The sequence below is a fragment of the Euleptes europaea genome, chromosome 7 (assembly GCF_029931775.1).
Source record: "Euleptes europaea isolate rEulEur1 chromosome 7, rEulEur1.hap1, whole genome shotgun sequence".
Classification (NCBI taxonomy): domain Eukaryota; kingdom Metazoa; phylum Chordata; class Lepidosauria; order Squamata; family Sphaerodactylidae; genus Euleptes; species Euleptes europaea.
Genome location: NC_079318.1, coordinates 68,289,954 through 68,311,349, shown reverse-complemented (window position 1 = coordinate 68,311,349; position 21,396 = coordinate 68,289,954). Strand labels below are relative to the sequence as shown.

Genomic DNA, 21,396 nt, shown 5'->3' with positions numbered 1-21,396 from the left:
GTGTATTCCAATGATCTATCTCCATTGTGTATAAACACATATTCCCACCCATCCCCAAGATCCCTCTGGTGAAGGCTGATCTACCCTCACCAGGATGGGGTGAGGGCTTTCACAGTATGTTTCAAAATGTAAAGCTTTATTTATGCTGTTTTTATTATCTGGTTTTACCTAACATGGCAAGTGTTTTATGAATATCTCTTTTATGCAGCTGAATATTGTGTTAGGCTGTTTTTATCATTTGTTTTATTATTGTTAATACATATGTTGCTGTTTTATTATTGTTAAGACATATGTTGGTGTTTTTGTGATCTTATTGTATTTTTACATCGTGTGAGCAGGTCTCTATAGAGGCAGTATATAGATTTTCTACATAATAAAGCAAAGGTCCATTTTATCAAGGATCATTTCCATCAGTGGCCATTCAGATGCTTCTTGGGAGATGGCAAATATGGCATTTAGTTAATTTTTTTTTGAATACTTATATCCCATGTCTCAATTTTTAAAAAAGTCTTTGAGACAGCTTACAAATATTAAAAACAATATATTAAAATGTCCAATACATATCAGTTATGAAGGCGACAGGCCCTCTTGTTTGTCCCCCCCAAAAAACTGGTATTCTGAGTTGTACTTAGGGTTGCCAACCTCCAGGTGTAGCCTAGGGATCGGTTGTAATACCAGGAGATCTCCAAACTAGCCATCATTTCCCCTGGAGAAAAATGACTGCTTTGGAGGCTGGACACTCTGGCATTATATCTGCTGAGGTCCCTCCCCAGGCTCCACCCCCAAATCTCCAGGAATTTCCTAACCCGTTGTTGTACTGCCTTTGAACCTGAAGGTTTCACTTAACTATAATGGCTGATAGATTTCTCCTTTTCCAAAGCTATCAACTATCTAAAGTAGCCATTGTTATAGATTGCCCTATGAATTGTGTTAAGTTAATAAACCTCTGATTAACACTTGCAGGCCTGCTTATAGCCCAAATGCTTTATCCGCCTTTGGTATTTAGCTTTTCTATATTGCATAATTGCCTTTCTGACCTTTGGAGATAAAGGAGTGATAAAGAGGAAAAAAGATCGCTGCTTTCAAGTAGGAATTGCTCTGAAGACAAGCAGTCAGTTGTTTTTCTTTTCCATACAAGAAATGTTAGCCAGTCACATTTGTTTCAGTTCCAATGTATAATTTAGACCCTGCTTAATTAATATTTTAAAGCAGTGTTAAGTAGGTTCTAGGAAGAGAAGCATTCATATGTGCCTTAGGAGGGCTGCTTTACAAAGGTATATATTATTCCATGGAAGCCTCAGCTCTGTGATCAAAATACATTATGCTTGCTTTGTTTGGAGTTTGCGTGGTACTTTTGAAGCCTCTACTGAAATTTTGTGCAATTGGGAGAGTATTTGTATGTGGGGAGTGGGTGAGGGGAGAAGCCCTGTGCTAACTGGAGGAGGTACACAAGTTATAGGAAATGTGGCTGAAGGCTACAGGGAGACAGGGATCTTTGTAGGGGCCCAGAAACTCTTCTACCACTGTTTGCATTCTTTCAAGTAGATCTCCATAAGTATATGTGGGGACAGGTGACTGAAATGCTTCAAAAGACTCCTAGATCTTCATGTGGCTTCTGAATGAGTCAGACAAATCCCTCAGCAAATTCCACACATTTGCCATTGCAGGAAGCGTGTTTTTGTCTCCCTGTCCCTGCTAGTAGCAGCTAATGTGCCCCAAATTGAATTTTGCCTGTGTGCATTTTTCCAGTGTGTTGGCAGTTGTGGTCATTCCGCACAGCAGGTGGATATCCATGCTTACTCAGATGCAGATGAAAGAAAGCGCTGCTTGTGTCCCCTTCTGTTGGTTCATTGCTTTGACTTCTGCCACAGCCAGTCCCAGACCCAATAGTCCTTGTCCAGGAAGGTAGTTCTGACCTACAACTGGTGTGGTGTCACTTGCATTTTCTCTTTGGTGGCTAGTCCGTGTTCAGTATATAGACATTAGCGTTTTTGTCTAGCTTTTGTGGTAAATTAGTACTGCAAGCTAATTCCTACTGAGTAGAGGATCTGGTTTGCTGCTCTGTATCTGTGGAATTCGTTCCCTCCTGAAATCCACTCAGTCTGTCTCTGAAAAGGGTGCTGAAAATTCTTTATTTTTTGTACATTATCCATTTCTTCCATGGAACTCAAAGTTGTTTGCACTTGTTGCTTTTTATTTTTGTTTAAGTTAGAATGGTATTTCTTGGTGATCTTTTTGAAGAGCAGGGTGAAAATTCTGAAGCACTTTTACTCATAGATAAAAAATGGAGGACAAACTCACTTGCTTTTTTATAATTTTTTTTATCTTTATAACATAACACATAAAACAAAACAAACAAATACAATAATAAAAAATACAAAAAAGTATCAATAATATAATCTGCGTAATACATTCAAAATAGCAAAATTACAAAATTCAAAATATCCTTTTGACCCACCACCCACCATAAAAAGTGACCCATCACCAGACTTCCGGAGAAGTGTCTAAACAGTTTAAAGAATACACTGTTGATGGTAAGATAATAAAAAAGTTAAACTTATTTCTATAACTCATTAACTAAAATAGTAAAATCTATTTTTGCCAGTTTATCCCAATATGTGACGGCCTTCGCCCATGTTTTTTTAAATTCTTCCATATCGTTTCCATGTAGGAATTCTGTTAATTTGGCCATCCTCATATACATCCATAATTTCTCTCTCCAGTCACTAATTGAAGGTTTATTTACTTGCTTCCAAACTTTAGCTATTATAATTCTTGCAGCAGCAAAACTATATTGACAAATGACCCTGTCATTTCTATCCATTTTTTCTTGAGGAATACCCAATAAACAAAATGCAGGATTTCTTTTTACTCTCATATTAATCAAATTATTAGTTTCTCTTATTACTTTTTTCCAATTTTTAAATTTTTTTTACATATCCACCATGAATGCATAAAAGTTCCTCTCTCCTTTCCACATTTCCAGCATAGATCCATGTCTCCTTTTTTTATTTTACTTATTATCACGGGAGTTATATACCATCTATAAAACATTTTATATAAGTTCTCTCTAATTTCATTGGTTATTGTAAATTTGAATTCTTTCTTCCATAAGTTTTCCCATGTTACCAAATCAATATTATATCCTAACTCCTTCATCCATTTCACCATTACTGGTTTAATTCTTTCTTGTTCTAAATTTACTTCAATTAATAATCAATATATCCTTCCAATCAATTCTTTATTTCCATTTATTAATAAATTTTCTAATTTAGATTTATTATTAAATCCAACTTGCTTATCTTTGTTAAATATATCTTAATTTATAATACATAAACCAGTCTTTAATATTAAGTTCTTCTCTGCTTCTTAAAACCCAATCTCCTTCCTTATATATATCCATATCTAAATTTAATTCTATCCCTCTCTTCATAAATGCTTCTACTGGATTAATCCATCCCGGAGTTTTATTTTCTAAAAACCTTTTATATTTTTTCCAAATTTGAAATAAACCAAATCTAATAATGTGAATATTAAAATCTTTGTTTACCTTTTCCTTATCATACCACAAATATGCATGCCAACCAAAACGTAAATTAAAACCTATTTCCAATATTTTGGAATTCTCTAACAAAATCCAGGTCTTTAACCAATCAAAACAAGGTGCCTCATAATACATTCTCAAATCTGGTAACCCCAAACCTCCTGTTTCCTTTATTTCAATTAAATTATTATATGCTATTCTATGTCTTTCTTTGCCCCATAAAAAATTTAGAATATATTTTTTCCAAATTTTAAATATTTGAGACCCTTTTATAATTGGTAAGTTTTGATACAAAAAAAGCATTTTAGGTAATACCATCATTTTAATTACCGAAATTCTACCCCATAATGATAGGGGTATTTCCCCCCAATTTTTTAAACAATTTGTTTTTTATAACAATTTGTTGCCATAACTTAATATAATTGTTTTTAAATAAATTAAGATTGTTTGAAGTTGTCCAAATACCCAAGTATTTTATGTTCAATAGAGAAGCCTGTCCTTTTGGATAATTCTTGCTGCTGCAAATCAGCATAAGCTTTAACCTTAAAATGTTTTCTCCCAAATTGACATCCTATTATATCTGGGATATTTCTAATCTTACTCAATAAAACTTCTAACACTAAAATAAACAATAAAGGTGAAAGAGGGCAACCTTGTCTAGTGCCTTTTTGAATTTCAAATTGTGATGTCAAATTACCATTTATCAGCAATCTAGCTGATAAGTGTAAATATTTCCAATAGCTGACTTAAAATGACACTATTGGAGACTTCCGGATTGGGGGGGGGGGGGAATCGCCGCGGTCGCGTGACTGATCGCGGGCCAGCTTGAAGCTGCCGGGGGGCAGGGAAACCGCCCCCCCCCACCTGGCAAGTGGCACCCCTTGCGCAAGAGGGGATGCTGAACGGGACACCGGTGATCTCCCCGTCCTAGGAGCGGTCGTTGCTGCAGAAGCGGCGACGATCGCTCGGACGTTGAGCCGAGGAGTGGGCGCCATTACCATCTGGGAAGAGCGGCGGGGAGACCCTGATCTTTACACAGCAAGTTTTTTTCTACATTTCAACTATTACTAAAAATTTACACGACTGAGGTGTCTGACAGCGTATTTGTTTATAAAGGGAAAGCACTCTGGACTTTATCTAAAACTCACTAACAACTCCAAAGTGAAACTTGGCTTTTTGCCAGCTGTGGCAAAAAGTCTTGCCAGCTTAGCCAACCATCTTAAAGAGCTCAAATAAGATTTTGGTGGTGAAGAAAAGCTGGCAAATGACAGCAGACTGATGAAGCTGATGTGTTAAAGTGCTCTCTTGGGTCTGGACTATGAACTAAGTTTGATTTCCAGTTCTTTATGTGACTTTTAAACTGATGATTTAAACAACAAGTGCCACCCCCCCTCTCTGGATTACAAATTGCAGCCAATCTAGGCTTTTTCGAATGGGAGACAAAGACAAAAAAGATACAGAAAAACATCCTAAAGGACTCCTTAAAGAGACAAACTCTATTGCCATGACACTATTGGACAGGCATTCAAATCAGTTGTAGGGCAGCTTCCAGTTCACTAGCAGCTGATTCTTCATACTTGCAAATATACCCACACGTTTTCACTAGCCTGCTAATCCATATGTACCAGTGCCACCCATTGCCTAAAAGGTAAAACAAGTCAAAAGCCTCCCTGCTTGCCAGTCATTCTCTACTAATAGGTAAATCGCTTGGTTTAGTTCTGCAATTTTCTGTATGCAGAAAAGAAATGGTTTAGATTTTGTTGTATTGTAATTCTGATTTTTCATAACTTCCAATAGAAAGCTCATAGTACTTGCTTTTTTCATTTGGAAAGTCCAGTATATCTACAACCACAGTCTAATACAGGTGTTATGGCTGTTCGATAATGCCTCCATGCCAAATTCCAAGTCTGTCTCAGTCAAGAAGCATTCAAAATGCATCCTACAGCTGCTTTCGCTCCCACTTTCTACATCTGACTTAGATACAGTTCTCGTAAAGAAATATACACACGCCTACACTATGAGCACATGAAGCTGCCTTATATTGAATCAGACCCTTGGTCCATCAAAGTCAGGGTTGTCTACTCAGACTGGCAGTAGCTCTCCAGGATCTCAGGTAGAGGTCTTTCACATCACCTGTTTGCCTAGTCCCTTTTATTGGAGATGCTGGGGATTGAACCTGGGACCTTCTGCATGCCAAGCAGATGCTCGACCACTGAGCCACGGCCCCTCCCCACAACAGGGGTCAGCAGCCTTTTTATAATTGAAGAGCCAACCTTCATCAAAGTTCAGAGCAGAGGCCAACAAAAAGAACCCACTTGCATGACTGAAAATATTCAGCTTAACGCTGCTGATAATTGGCATGTTGATTAATAATCCATGAAGTTTCCACAGCAGTAAAACTGAGTTGGGAGTCTTTTATTAGGAAGTGGCACACATGAGGTCTCATAGTAAGTCATAAATCTATACACAAGCATTCTGTGATTGTTTTAGTGCACTGGCATACATTTGTGCCTGGCTGGCACTTGGATCACTGACCACTGTGTACTTCTATAATTTCTTTTTTGTAAAACATCTCCAGGAAGCTCTTTATTCTCCCCTCCCCCCAATCTTTGCCTGCTATTGCCTTCACATACTGGTTATTCTAGCACCCAATTTCACCCTCTAATGTACCTTAAAGATTTCATTTTCTTTTTTAAAGAGCTGCTTCTAAGTTTTGTGTTGAGCTCTAGGCTGCCTACCCCACTCAATCAGGTGAAGGGTGTCAAAAAATAAGAGGGTTTGGTGCCATCTAGTGTTTATAAATTGAAAATTCACCTACATAGTTTTTTCTGGCCTGCAAAATACATCCTTTGTAGTATCAAATATTCATCTTTTGGAGGCCTTTCTAAAAACCTTAAACATTATTAAATACCCAATATATATTTGGATAGCATGTGAAAGCCTATATTTTAAAAATTCACATTATTGTGATTGCAACCTTAGCTCAGATACAGTATTCTTTCCTGCGTGGGCAACTTGTCTAGAATAGTTGATTTTGGGGCTTTGGAAGATGATATCTTTGACTTACCAAAACTGCACAAAAGCAGAACTTGAAAAATTTCTCTTATCTACATGGGTAACAATTATGTGATTCAGCTTTATCATCCCTTTTTCTCATATGGGCTCAAGGCAGATTTTCTTTGTTTGGCAACCCTGTAGAGTTTTCAACAGAACTATAAAACAATGCAGTAAAGATCAGTATAGTAAACATCCAGTAAACAATGTAATGGGGGAGAGAAAACTGTCTACATTTTAATTAAATATTAAAAAGTACATGTTTCACTTCTGTAAAGCCAGCAGTTTGTAGTTTCACAGAGTAGCCTTGTTGGTAGAAGAGCTAGATTTGAGTCCAGTAGTACATTAGAGGTAGGGTTGCCAGGTCCCTTTTCGCCACCGGTGGGAGGTTTTTGGGGCAGAGCTTGAGGAGGGCGGGGTTTGGGGAGGGGAGGGACTTCAATGCCATAGATTCCCATTTCCAAAGCTGCCATTTTCTCCAGGGGAACTGATCTCTGTTGGCTGGAGATCAGTTGTAATAGCAGGAGATCTCCAGCTATTACCTGGAGGTTGGCAACCCTACTTAGAGGCCAACAAGATTTTCACGGTATATGCCTTTGGGAGTCAAAGCAGTCTTTGTCAGATACCAGTCTGTAGTGTAACACATGCGAAATACCAACTGCTCTCTCACCAGTTGTAATGTAACATTCGAATGAACATTCTTCACACACTCTTCTTTTGTTAGTGGCTGAATGGATGATTACATTTCCTTACTGTAAAGCTCTAGCTTAATTTTTTTTAAGTTGGACTTCTGACTCTGAACCTGAGGCACCTCTCTATAAACAGAGTCTGCTGAAGACTGAAAGGGCTGTAACTGATGCTGTATTGATAAGGAATACAGTATCTGAGTAAAAGCGCTCCTAGCTTTTGAGCCTGAACTGTCCCTAGGAGTTCAAATGACCAAACTGAGGCTATCGTAGTTTGGCCACATTATGAGTCACTGGAAAAGACAGTAATGCTAGGAAAAGTTGAGGCAGCAGGAAAAGAAGACCAACATGAGATGAAATGACTCTAAAGCAGTGGTTCCCAACCTTTTTTTGACCAGGGACCACTAGGACTTTTTTGTTCGGTGCAGGGACCCCAAGGTTCAAAATAAAAATTCCGAGAATTTGAAAATAATCTTTAATCATAACTGTTAGTTAAACATTAAACTTAGAATAATATTTGAATATATATTTTTATAATAGAGAACTTTTAATTGAAAATATTAATTTATTATGGGTTTATAACTTTGTTTCGTGGACCTTAATTTAGTTCTCGCGGACCCCTGGGGGTCCACGGACCCCTGGTTGGGAACCAGTGCTCTAAAGGAAGCCACGGCCCTCCTTTTGCAAGACCTGAGCAAGGCTGTTAAGGATAGGACATTGATTCACAGGGTTGCCATGAGTCGGAAGCAACTTGATAGTACTTAACACACACACACACACACACACACACACACACAGCTTTTGAGTCCATAGATCCTTCATTCAGAGTAAGGATTTATGGAGAAACTTTTAAATGGCCCCTGCCAAAATCTTAAGCCCAGGCCAGCATCTCTACAACCATGCAGCTATTCCAGGAGCCTAAATAGACATTTATTCCCCTCAAACAGCTGCTTCCTGGATCACTTGGCAGGGTCCTGAGAGGAGCTTCACAAGCAGTTTCTTATGGCATGTGGGCTAGCTTTTTCAAAGAAAAAAAGTCAAGATTCCACTAAGCTAGCACAAGCCCCTTGCGTGAAGTGAAGTAGCTCGTTGGCTTCCAGCCATGTTTAACGACTCTGCTTTAACCTGCATAGCCAGCTAACAACAGCTGATTCAGCTTCCCCCTCCCCTCTAAAATCAGAACTCAGTGAAACACCTGTGAATTAGCCAAGACTAATGAGATAGTGCCAATGGCTGTGTTGGCTGGCATTATTGCCGAATTTCAAAAGATCAACATTTTTGCATCTGTGGAACGTCTGCTCTGGAGGACTTATACCATTATTTATTTGAATGCCCTCTTATGTGTAGAACCCAGGGCTAAATTTCTTGCTAGGTTGGTTTCTGGCCTAAATGCTTGTCATGAAATTAGTATTTTTGTTAAAAGGCTCTGATGGGTTTGTTTCTTATAAAACCTTCCTGTATGCTCTGGCAGCCGAGAAAATGTACAATATGTTTGCTAAAAGAGCTGATCCTTCGAGTTGATTTTAATGGTTGCTAGGTCTCATTGGCCGATTGAGACACTGCTGCAATTTTTTGTTATTACTACTCTGTGTGCATTAATTTAGCATAGCTTTTCTTATGTATATTTATTATTAATCTAGCATTTTATTCTAGTATTTTTCCTTTTACTATGTAGTTCTGGCATCGTTGATATGTTTGTAATGGCCTAAGGCTATATGCAAATAAAACCACATTCAGTGAGATAGAGGATTTCACAAGCAAGCTCTCATAGGCCATTTATGCTTGGGGATTTTTGCCTTGGATTTGCCGCTCTGTAGATGCACATTTCCCCCCTCCAAGTTCTCAAAACTCAAAAACAAGCACCCATGGAGAGTTCTGAGAATTTGGATGGGAAAAACATGCATCTACAGTGGCAAATCCAAGGCAAACCACCCGTGCATAAATGACCTTAGTGTGTCAGGCCTGACAACTAAAACACCCTGATGGTGAGGTGTCCCAAAACTGCTTGAAGTGGGTGATCCATGATGCAGGTATGGTTCTCTGGAAGGCTGCAGGCTGAATACACACACACAAATAAGAGTGGACTGGGAGATGTCTGAGTCTTGTCAATCCTTAAATGGGTATAGACAAAGCCACATCTCTTATCTGCAACCCCTTCCCTTGTTCTGTCTCAAACACCAGGCTACCTGATAGGGTTGTTACACTGAGAGAATATACATTTGAAGTGCATTATACACTTGAAACTCACTGCTTAAATGTGTTTGCTAGCTCTGAGCTTTAATCTGCTTGCAGCAACACCACCTTTTATTGGCATATGTTTGCAATAATAATCCTCTTCGAATTTTTTAGGCTGCTTTAAACTACACTAGGTATTTGTCCTGGGCAAGCGTTTCATACAGTCTCTCTGCACTGGTTAAAATATATTATCCACCTTGCCGGAACTTCCCTAGCACTCTAGCAGCCCAGGAGCACTTGGCTGCAAGTCTATGGGAAAGTTCTGTGTGTCCCCTGAATTGCAGTTTCAGTCTTGCCTGTTTCCCCCCCACCCCACAGCATTGGTACCAGTAACAAGCAAACAGTTGCCTCGGTAAGCAGATTGAATTGAGGAATTAGCGCCGGGAGTATCGGTAGCTTAGTTACAGATTGCACTCACTGCGTCAGTCTTCTCCACACCCAGAAGACAAGTCAGGTGACTTAAGTTCTGCTGCAGTTGTGCAGCAGGCGAGAGACTGCAGACCTCTGCTGGGGGAAGCCTGATGTTTCATCGCTCCCGCGCCTTATTTCTCCCGCGGCAGCCTGTCTCTTGGTATGCATAATTGATCATCCCAGCCGGAGGGGCAGATCCTTCTTTGAAGAGAGATGGACAGTCAGCCGAGCTGTTGGAAGGATAAGGGTATTTTCTCTTTTGCCGTTTTTTTTTTTTTTAAGCTTTTAGGGATGCTGTGGGGTTGTCCTCTGCAACAAAAGAGGCTTACGTCGTGCATGTTGTAGTGGAATAAATTCTAGAGGTTGTGAATGGCAACAGAAGCGTGTGAGGAAATCATTTGAGGATCAGTGTTGCAAAATAGCTAATTTTAAGTAGAAGGGAATCTGCGGTAGGAGGGGGTAGTGTGTCTGAGACTGCAAATGGCTTAGTGGATTAAATCCTGCCATCTGACAGCACATAGCAGCTTGCCTTTGGCATTCTCTGCCTGTACAAATGTCAGGGCCCGCCTCCATTTAGCTGATGTGTTTGTTGCCTCTGAAAGAGGGTCGGCGTTTCCCCTTTAAGGACTGCTAATGGTTATTGCAATCTTATTGTCAAACAAATGGTCTTTTGCTTTTGGATACCATGCAGCCAGCCATCCTAGAACCTTATACAAAGCATAGGCAAAGTCCGGAAATACGGACCACTCACCCTTATTTCTACAGCTTCTGTCCTTCCTGAGTCCCCAAGCCTATTTTTAGATTGTCGTCTTTATGGATGTTTCTTGGGCTGTCCTTGATTTACAAAACTGTTTATCGCTAACCTTAACGGTAACTGGCACTCCTGTTCTAAAACAGTTAGTACAAATATCTGGCCAAAATTGCCAAGCTTTGTCCCTTCATCTCCTTATTCTCCTTAATCTCTGCTGCAAAAAAATGTAAGAAATTAAGTCTTTACTGCATATTTGAGCTTTGGATTGTACCAGCAGAACAAAACGGTTTTGTTCCAAGTTCTAATCGTCTGGCCCTTCTTAAAAGGGGTTGGGCATGTAATGGTGGGGAATCCCTGCCAGGCTGTTGAGGAGTCCAAAGTTCACAATCATGTGTTTCAAAACACGAGAAGCTTAAGTAGGTACGTCATTTTGGAATTTGCCTCCGTGGTTCTTTTCTCTCCACCTCTTGAAATGCTTCCAGTTCAGAAATGTGCCCATGCATAAGCACAACAGAAGGGGGTGGGAAAATAGAAGGAATCTAATATGAAGGTGACAAAAGTGTCCCTTTTTTTGGTGAAGAATGAAGCCCTGGTCTTGATCAGTAAGAATACTTTGGGTTGTAAATTAAATTGCACAAGACTGAGTGTGAAGTTCTGCTTTAAAAAAAATAGAAGGCAACTCCAGGTGGGGTTTATAGTGTTGGGCAGAGACGCAGGATTAGGGTCTGTGCGAGTGGCAAAGCCTGAGTGAGAGGTTGCCATGGGATTGTTGCATAAAATCCCATATATCCATCTTCCTTCCTTCCTTCCTTCCTTCCTTCCTTCCTTCCAGTACAGCTTCCCACTCATCTGGTTTAGTGCTAAATCTTACCAGCTGCCATCTGGACATGACCACACGCCGACCCAAAGCACTGTGCTGCTTCCTTTGTTTTACCTGTGGAAATTGCTGCATGGCCCACGTCACACTAGCAGGATAGAGAAGGAAGGTTGCAAAGTCCTTGCCAAGGAAATCAGTGGCTTGCTTCTAGAATAACATCGCTTCCTCAGATGCATGAGGGAAAGAAGGGACAAGGTCTACGAATGGATTAGTTTGCCACTGGGTAAACCTTAATGCAAAAACAAAGGGTGCAGTCCTTCTCTACGCTTTCTCACAAGAGAGCCTTGTGAGGATTAAGAGGATTTACTCACTAGCAGTTTGTGCAAGATGGCAGTCAGAATCAAACTTAATTATACAGGATTTTTTCCAACCTCAAAAAATTAGGTGGGGGGGAATTAATCTCTATAGCTGCAGTTTCCAGTCTCAGCTGGTGCAGGTGAACCCTTGTAGGCCTCGAACCTATTGACCTCAGTCGACTATGCTGCAGGATCAGGAGAAAGAAGGAGTTTCTTTCAAGTCTTCTCCCTGTGATGCCAGTGAAGACATGATAAAGTCTGAATAGGTGTTGTGTAAGCATCCCTTTGGAGCAGATACGCTACACTCCTAAGTCCATGTCTATTTTTATGAGGAGCCAGCACTCGGCCTTATCCTTCAGGAGATCTGTCCAAAGTTTGATGGTAAATGGGAACTTAATGACAGCTGCGGGTCTACAGTTCATGGTCTTCTAGCAACAGGTGGCTTCCCATCCTTCTCTGTCAGGAAGCGTTTCATGCGTGCATGGGCCTTACCTGTTGTGTGCACGCAGAGATTTCTTTCTTAGGTGAGAATGGGAAGATCCTGGGCATGCAGGGCACTGAGTAGCAATCTGTAGCTACAGTCTGGCCCTGCCAAATTGTAGTAGCTCATAGCTAAGCATTAACTCAACCATAGAGCATGTGCTTTGCATGCATTAAGGCCCCATGTTCGATCAGCAGGCCTTCCAGTTTTTTAAACAAGTGTTGTTGGAAATCTGCCAATTAGAATAGATAATACTGGCTACAAGGACTCTTCCTTTGCTTTGATATGCTTCATGTGAATGTATGTTCCACCTTTTCCCCGTTCCCTTGGCACGGCTGACATAGGAAGTTGATGGCTGGAGATTTCTTTCCTAACACTAAGTCCTGATGGGGCATAGTGGCAGTAAAATGGGGGTAGAAGAGCCACTTTTTTGCTATTTGCTCTTATGCAAAACAAGAGGCATTTCAAAAGCACTTCCAGATGTTTTCATCTCATATTTTATAAGCACTAATTGCAAGTTACTGTATTATTCTGCCACTCTTTTTCTTCTTATATAGTGTCCTGAACAAGGAATCTTTCGTAGTCCCTCTATCCCTGGTGCTCTATAAGGGTTTCCAAAGTAGATTTATCACTGACTGATATGGAAGGTGTTGGTGAATGTAAATTGAGTAGGAGGGCTTCTATAACTTGATGTTACAGATGTCTTTGTTTTGAAGGGGTGTGTTTGCGGATACTGATCAAGAAACATTGAATTGATTGGTCCTAAAAATGAATGCCGTTTGGGGTCCGATTTGCTTTTTTGAGGACTATAATGTGACATGGAGGTGATTCTGGAGCATGCGTCTTCTGCTTGTGGACAGTTGAGAACTGATTTGTATAATAGATGTTTGGTTTAGTTGGCTGACATTTTCCTAGAGCTGCACTAAGCCATTAGGTTTTACAGTTTCTTTGTTGCTATGCAAGAAGCTTCACATAAAGGCCTTTCTGGCACATGATAGGAATCCCTACGCAGGGTCAGAACAGTAGTCCATCTGGTTTGGCAGGCAGACTAGTTTGTCTGCCAGCATCTGAAATGCACATTTCCATCCCCTCTTATCTCCAGCATCGGTAATTGGGGGGACGCTCTGTGGGAACAAAGGAGGATACAGTGGTGGAGGTGGGATTATATCCACATCATGCTTCTTCCATTGTTCCCTCCTGACCTAGAAGAGGGAGAGGTGGACAGGTCTCTGAAGAATGTTTGCAGTTCTCTATACTTCCACCTGTTAGCTATTCATGAAACCTAGGTGCCTGCTCAACAGGCGAAATTACATTGCAAACGCTGTCAGTGCCAGGATGAGGTGTGTGAGATCCATTTCAGTCTTGGTGTCCTCTGATTAACAAATGTTAGCTTGCTTATTTCATGTTTGAGAGTTAGGAGAGGAGTGAGAGTGCTTGCCACGGGGCGGGGGCGTGCATTTGATAAAGCCAAGCTGGAGGGAAAAAGGCAACTCAAACGGTAAGCTGGCAAATCCCGATCTCAAAAAACCAGAAAAAATCGACTTTTGGGGGATCTTTTTGGGATTGCTGGCTACATCCTGGAAAAAGGGGGAAAACCCTGTAAAAAGGAAAAAACAGCTTCTGCACAGACACAGTGGGTTGCGGGGTTTTAAAGTTCAACCCCCCCCTTTGGCTCCATTACATCCTATGGGAAGTCCAGCATAGTCCAATGTTTCCAATGGAGGGTTAATGGGGGCTCTCTTTGGGGACCCATAAAATTGAAACCCCCCTCGACCCAAACTTTACCAAACTTGGGAGTTCTAAGGAGAGTCACCAGCGGCTATGTTGAAAATTTGGTGTCTCTAACTTTAAAAAACAGCCCCCCGAGCCCTGGAAAGATTTCCCACAGGCTATAATGGAGCCGAATTTTTTTGGATTCCCCAAAAAATCTGGAAAAAAACCCTTACCGGTATTGGAATTTTCGGGAATCCTGACATTTTTTTTGCTCCAATATAGCCAAATCCGAGTTAGTGAATAGTACATGTTTAAAATAACCACCTGTTCTGATCACTGACAGTGATGTTCATAAGTTTACTGGCAGTTGTGTATGTTTCTTGTAGTGTGATGTATGCATGTGTGCACAGACACACTTGTAGTTAAGCTCCGGAACGTGCTGATGCATGACTGTGATGGTGGATAGGGAGTTACATCATATAATGTTGTATCACTGTTGCAACCGTACCCATGGGTATTTAAGGCTTTCTGTACACTAGCCAGAGCTGTATGAGAGTACTCTGCAGGCGCCGAAGTGATGCTGAGATCTCTCAGCTTAATCTCATGCTCAGTTTTGTGTAGTGGCCTTTAAAGCCCCAGATATTGCCATCTGTACACCATCTGCAGTGCAGCACAGAATTCACTGTTCTGTAGATTTTTGGATTTTGCACCTTAAATGTCTAGCCTTTACAGACATACACTTAAGATGGGTGGACATAAGAGCAGGGAGTCCCCAGTATGGTGCCCGTGGGTGCCGTGGCGCCTGCCAACATTTTACCTGGTGCCCGCCAAGTGTTTTCAGAAAGTGGGTGGGAGTCTTATGCAGGAAATAATGATGCTTTGGTGGCAATGCTACTATAGTGTTGGTTTTTAGTCTCTTTTCTTTTCCTGGTGTATTTTTAAAATTACCTCTCTTCTTCCCTGCACTTGGACTTACTCTAGGAGTGTGTGTGGCTCCTCCTCCTGATGTGGCCATTTTGTGGTTGGCTCCACCTCTTGGGGCAGCCATTTTGTGGTTTCGCCCACCATTGTGTTTCAGAATTCCAAAGGTGCCCACAGGCTGAGAAAGGTTTGGGACCCCCAAATTAGAGGAAGTCTTGGAAGCTACCTGGGAGCAAACATGGCACTTTTGTGGTTGGGGGTGGCATATTACTCTGTACAATGCAGTTTCCTGTTTTTCCCCACAAGCTGTTGCTCCTATAGCTTCCTCGTTATCAGTATCTATTTCTAATGTTTTATGGATTTTGCAAGCACAGTATTTTAGTATTAGCTGTAGAACCCAGCAATAGATACCCAGACTGACTACAAAAAATATTAACTTTGCTGTGAGGAAAGTCTTTGAAAACATGTAGCTGTACTTCATAAAACCTGGAAAGCCTGGAAGAAAATGTGTGGCCTAAGCAAGGTGTTCACTAGGTCTGTAGTATCTTGTCCTTCCTCATGGTGAACTGTATTGCATAAATTATGAAAAATAAGAATATATATGCAGCTCTTGCATAATTTATTCTGGCTGCAAAATTTGTACCCTCTTAGTTACAGAATAGATTTGTTTCTAACACAGAGCACACAGCACTCTTTCTGCTTTTTTCAGTCTTTCCCCCAAACCTGCTGGACTAGATCAGGCTCTTGATCTCATCCAGTGTGACATTATGTTAACCTTCAAAATCTTTTTTCCGTTAAAAAAACTTATTGCTCCTGTATGTTATATGTTTGCAAGTTCTAAATATAGAATGTGTGTGTTATTGGTGTACAATAAAGTTACCTGATCACTAAATCTAGGGCTTTTGGATGTAGAATAAATTGATATTTTGCCATACTGTGGATCACGCAACTAAAGTAATGTGACAAACTCGCCCTGCAACTCAGACATAACACAAAATTATGGTTTTGTTTTCACTGTGGTTAGATTGTAAGTGCAGTCCTCTGAATAAGTTACTGGAAAGAAATCAATGCTTTTAAGTTTCCACTAGGAGGAGTGGATAGAAAATGGAGAGAATTTTTGGCTAATGACACTTGTGTTTCATGTTTCCTCTGAGAAGCTCATGGCAGCAGCACAGTGTCATTCCACTTCATCCTTCAAACAACTACAACCCTGTGAGGAAATTTAAGTTTAGAGGTGGTGACTAGTTCAGGGTTACCCAGTGAACTTCAGGGCAGAGCAAGTATTTGATCCTAGTCCCAAGTCTGATTCCAGGTGTATATTGCACTGTATCGTGCTATATCTCTATACTTTTACTGATGGTTATGGTAGTCCCAGGTTGGTCGGTTCAATGTTGTGCCACTTCAGAAACCATAACAAGGTAAATGCATTGTGTAGATATGGGAAATGAAAAGATGCCATCTAATTCTGAATTGGGCCCTATAGTGTGGATTAAAAAATCCACATAGTAAGGCTAGGGACAGGTAAGGATTTTTCTACAAACCCAAGAGAACCCCCAGGTTTGCAGAAAAATCTGAACACTAAAAAGGGGGGGCAGTTAACCCTTCCCCCAAAGTAACAACAACACTGAGATATTAGTGGCCTTAGGGGTAGGATAGCTTGCTCTGGGTTAGGAAATTCCTGGAGATTTTGGGGGTGGAGTCTGAGGAGGGCGAGATTCAGAGAGGGGAGGGTCTTCAATGCCACAGAGTCTAATTGCCAAAGTGGCAATTTTCTCCAGGTGAACTGATTTCTATTGCCTGGAGATAAGTTGTAAAAGCGGGAGATCTCCAGCCACCAGCTGGAGGTTGGCAACCCTACTTGGCGGGTTGCTAGGCAACCATAGCAGTATTGCTGAGCCTTCCAAAAACAAGTTTAAATAGTTTCATTAACTGCTTCCAAGAAAAGCCAAGGAAGCAGCTTCCCAATGGCCCCTCCTTTCCTTTCACTTGCATAGCACCAAGCACACACATTCCAATGTCTGATAAGGAACTCTCCGACGTTCCCCCCCTTCCCCCTTCAGTAACTTTCGCCTCACCCTGCAAAAGCACACTGAGAGCTTTCTCAAGGGGACAAGCTCCATTCATTAATGTAGCATTTGCTCACGCAGGCGCTATAGAAACTAATGACGTTGCATTGACAAGCTAACATCGAATGTTATTGGAATGTCAAATGTCTATAAAACCTCTTGCATTTCCCCTCCCTCGGTGTGACAGGGTCGCTGAGCTTTGTCTGGATCCTGGATCACCCGGTTATGTCTTCTTGGCCAATAGAGCAAGCTGTAATCATCCAACCTCCTCTTAATTGTCTTTCATTGGACTCTATGGACAATTTTGGAGCACATCATTGGTGCCCGCATTCTTTAAATGTTCAATTTTTCATAAAGTAGAAACAAAGTTGATGAACCTTTCAAATGTATGAACTTACAAATAGAACATTCCTGCATATTGCAAATATACAGGTGCCTGTTTTTTTAAAAAAATATGCAGAACATCAATTTTCTCACTCTGAGGTATTCCTGTTTTAATGCATACCAATAATTATAGAACTAATCCAAAAATAACGCCGTAAGTGCATTTCTAAATAAAATATTATCTTCTGTAAAACGGCATTCAGATAGTTGAACAAGTGCCTTCTAATTTAGATCCTCTCCAAATACACTTCTTCTGAACAGATCTTGACCTGGGATTGATGTCCTTCACTCTCTTTTTTAAAAAATTGGTTTCGTTTTCCTAAAACTCAGATATTGCACATCGATATAGCTGCAAATACATGTTTTGTATTCCAAGGAATGAATTTGGTGGAGAGGCTGTCATTGGATGACAGCTTAAAATACGCTGCATTAGTCTGGGCTTTTCTGATTTGTGCACTGGTGAGACAGCAGGCGGTTGTGTCTATCAGATGACCTGTGAGTGCCCTAACAGGAAGTGGAAAGGCTTGCTAGTCAGCTGTGTAAAATCCGTGCTTGCAGGAGCACTTGCAAGATGGATGCCAGAAGTGGTGAGTGTGCATGGGGTTCAGACTCGTGTGCTGCTAACTCTTGGTTTTTTTCCTCTGCACTCATTCTGTGCCTCAAAATGCAACTTTACTGTGGACCTGTTCTCTTAATTCTGTGAGGGGGGGAAATAGGATTCAGGATAGGTGGAAATGTTTTGTTTGGTGCAGCAGCAGCTGCAGTTGGAACTGCAAAGCTTTTTTGGAAGATATAATAGGAAGACTTTTACAGCTGTCATGCCGAGACACTTGCTTTAAAAGCAAAGGAAAAAAATGTAACTGGATGAGCTGTGAATGCAAGGCACCGTGCTAGCCCTGCTATTTTTAGAAATACCAAATGACAGTTCTAGCTTGCTTACCAAATGTAGCCTGCACTATTTGCTTTAAAATAAAGCTAGGGTTATCTTGCTTTATTTGATTTATTTTTGTCTGGCAAACATTGCTCATTCATGCCTTTGCAACAAAATAAATTTATTTCTAGGCCCTTTTGTTGCACCTGTCCCTATTTGTGGATACTTTATGTGCATTTTAAAGTGAAGGAGGAAAGTTTCATCTTGCAAGCAGTTTAAATTCTGTTAAGCAATAAATGTACCTTCTTGCTCAACATTATGTGAACTGAAAGATAACTATCTTGTAACTGTTTACATTGAGGCTAAAAAAAGCCCACCCATCCCCCAAATGTAAGTAGACACAACAAAACTTTATTTGGAGGATCTGAGTTGAGTGGGGGGGTTCATATGCAAGCAAAATGCAAGGTGCAAATAAAGTTTAAGCTGAAATAAAGCTACATTTATTTGATTAGGACTGAAAGTATTAGTTAGTCCCCTCCCTGGGGAGTGTGTATGGTTGGTTCACTCAGAGCTATTTCTCCTGTTCTGTTTTTTCTCCCCATGTCCATATTCCATATGCATAGAATGAAAAAAAGAAGAACTGCAACAAAGAGCAAAACCAAAAAATAAAAAGTTGCAGAGAAACAGTATGTATAAATATATTATCACAAATGTGTACAAGTTGTCTCTGTATACATAAAATACCAAAACAAATTGGAAATTTACAACCAAAATATAATAGATACCAATTATAACCATGTAAAATAAATCAGAAATACTTGACCAAATGGGTTTTGACCAAGTCTTCTTCAGTGGTCATTAACCCAATTAAAACATTGCTAGAATACAAAAAATACTAAATAAAGAGCCCGGGCTGTCAATACCGGTTTGGACATGTATTTCTGATTTGTTTTATATTTATTTACACGTACTGTTTCTCTGCAACTTTTTATTTCTTGGTCATATTCCATAAGCGTACATAATGGCATGGATCTTCTGCTCATGTGCTTTCCATGCACTATTGGTACATTCCTATCCAAGCACACTCATTGTGAGGAAATTGTACTAAAGGAAGTGGATCAGTTTTTTTGCATATTGAAGGATTTTAATTGCGCAATTACTTTGTGGCTCTGCCCTTTAACTGCTTTTGGGAGGTACTTAAGGTACTGTTGTTGCTTTCTATGTTCTGCTGAGTAGCAATGACCACACTGTAATTGACATCACTGCTACTATACCTTTTGAATTAAATTCTTGTTGAATTTGGTAGCTCAAGCATGAAACTCATTTTTTGTTTGTATATACGTGTGCATGTATATGTGTAAGCTGTGAAGTGGGGGTGGGAACCCCTCTCAAACACTTGTGGTTTTAAAAACTTAGGGCAACTTATTATTGTTGATGGATCAAGTGATGTTACATTGCAACACTAGCGGCCATGCCCTCTGATCTCTTTCCTTTTAAATCTTTCCAGTTGTCGACCTCCTTTACTGGCGAGATGTTAAGAAGACTGGCGTGGTGTTCGGTGCCAGCTTGTTCCTGCTGCTTTCTTTAACGGTATTCAGTATTGTGAGTGTTGTTGCTTACATTGCCTTGGGCCTCCTGACAGTGACCATCAGCTTTAGGATATACAAGGGAGTTATCCAAGCAATCCAGAAGTCTGATGATGGCCATCCATTTAGGTAGGTCTTTTTCCTACTTTTCAAGTAGCTTCTTTTGCAGAGATGAAGGGTTGTGTGGCTTTTGGGCTTTTTGTTTGTTGTGTGGTTGGTTAAGCCACCTTTTATAACCTTCACCTTGAAGGTGAAACTCGGATCCTACCCCAAATCTCTGCTGATAGAGGGATTTCTGTTGGTGGTGTGTGACTTCTCCACCTTCCTGCTGCATCCAGAAATGCCCCCTGAAATTTTGCATCTAGGAAAGACAGGACCCCAGGGAAAGTATGGAGGAGGAGTCTAGGTCAACTGCAGGAGGTGGGAATTGGTAGAAATCGCCCATCCCCTTTTCTCAGCATACATGATAGCTGGGATCCTACCCATAGTAATTTTTTCACAATCCTTGGTTCCTTTGTCACTGTCTTCTGAGCAATAAGATTTCTGATAGCCCCTGAGCGGAATCACTTGGAAGCAGAATACGGCCCATCTGTACAAAATCCCTTTGTAAGAGAAAAGGGAACAATTACGATGATGTGACTAAGTAGCACTGATGCTTGTCTTGGATTCTCCCAACTTTTTGTGGTTGGCAGCCATTTTATGGTGGCACCCACTTTTCTCAAAATTTGAAAATGCACGAGGTAGGGACCCCTGCTTTAAAACAACCTGGAAAGCACAAAAACCCTAGTTAAACTCTAGGGAACAAAAATAATATTACAAAATGGACACTATTGTGCTGACATAAGGATCCATTAAGGTGGTTTTCTAGATGGAGGCCTTTTCTGCAAAAATGACATAGGACAGATATAATGGAGCATAATGTTAGCTTTCTTCCTATGTCATTGTTAACCAAGGACATCTGAAAACTTTCTGAGGTGATAGAGCTGAAGATTGGATTACATGGCTTCCAAACAATTTTTGTAACTCCTAGACCAATACTGGGAAAGATTTTTTTATAAAAGGCCCAAATCTAGTCCTAAGGGGGAAAAATATCTGAAAAGTGAACAGTTTCATTTCTGTCTCAAAACTAGAAAGGGGTTTGCATTTCATGACTTGGGGGTGTAATGTCTTTGGCCATGGCAGGCAGGCGGTGTTTGGGATGGGGTGGTAAATGGATAGTGGAATGAAAGTACGGCATTGAAAGCTGAAGCTGTGGGGATGTGGAATGGCTCAATTTTTGTGGTCGGTTGAATGGCATAAGAGCTGATGACAATGGGCCAGACATTCTGCTAGAGGAGAGTGAGTGGTGTTAAAAAAGCTTCTCCAGTTGTATTTAAGACTTCAGTTGCCTAATTTTACTCGAACTTGTGGGAACTAGTCTTGTTTGTTTACTATTTGCTGGATGGCTTTAAATAGTCAGACGTTTCTGACAATAAAGACAGCTCAGTTAACTAACTGTGCCCATTCTTGTAAGCCACTAA

General features: G+C 40.6%; 1 protein-coding gene across 4 annotated transcripts in view; it reads left to right on the top strand.

Moving 5' to 3' along the window:
- The window catches only part of RTN4 (reticulon 4), a 56,296-nt gene that overhangs the window by 22,521 nt on the left and 12,379 nt on the right, over positions 1–21,396 (top strand). For 2 of the 4 annotated variants that reach the window (XM_056853919.1, XM_056853916.1), the window contains one exon: positions 19,798–20,005. In XM_056853919.1, coding sequence (XP_056709897.1) covers positions 19,798–20,005 — 208 coding nt within the window. Of the gene's footprint in view, positions 1–9,983; positions 10,178–17,930; positions 18,007–19,797; positions 20,006–21,396 lie in introns of those variants that run through there. The other 2 variants (XM_056853917.1, XM_056853918.1) reach the window with 2 other exon arrangements.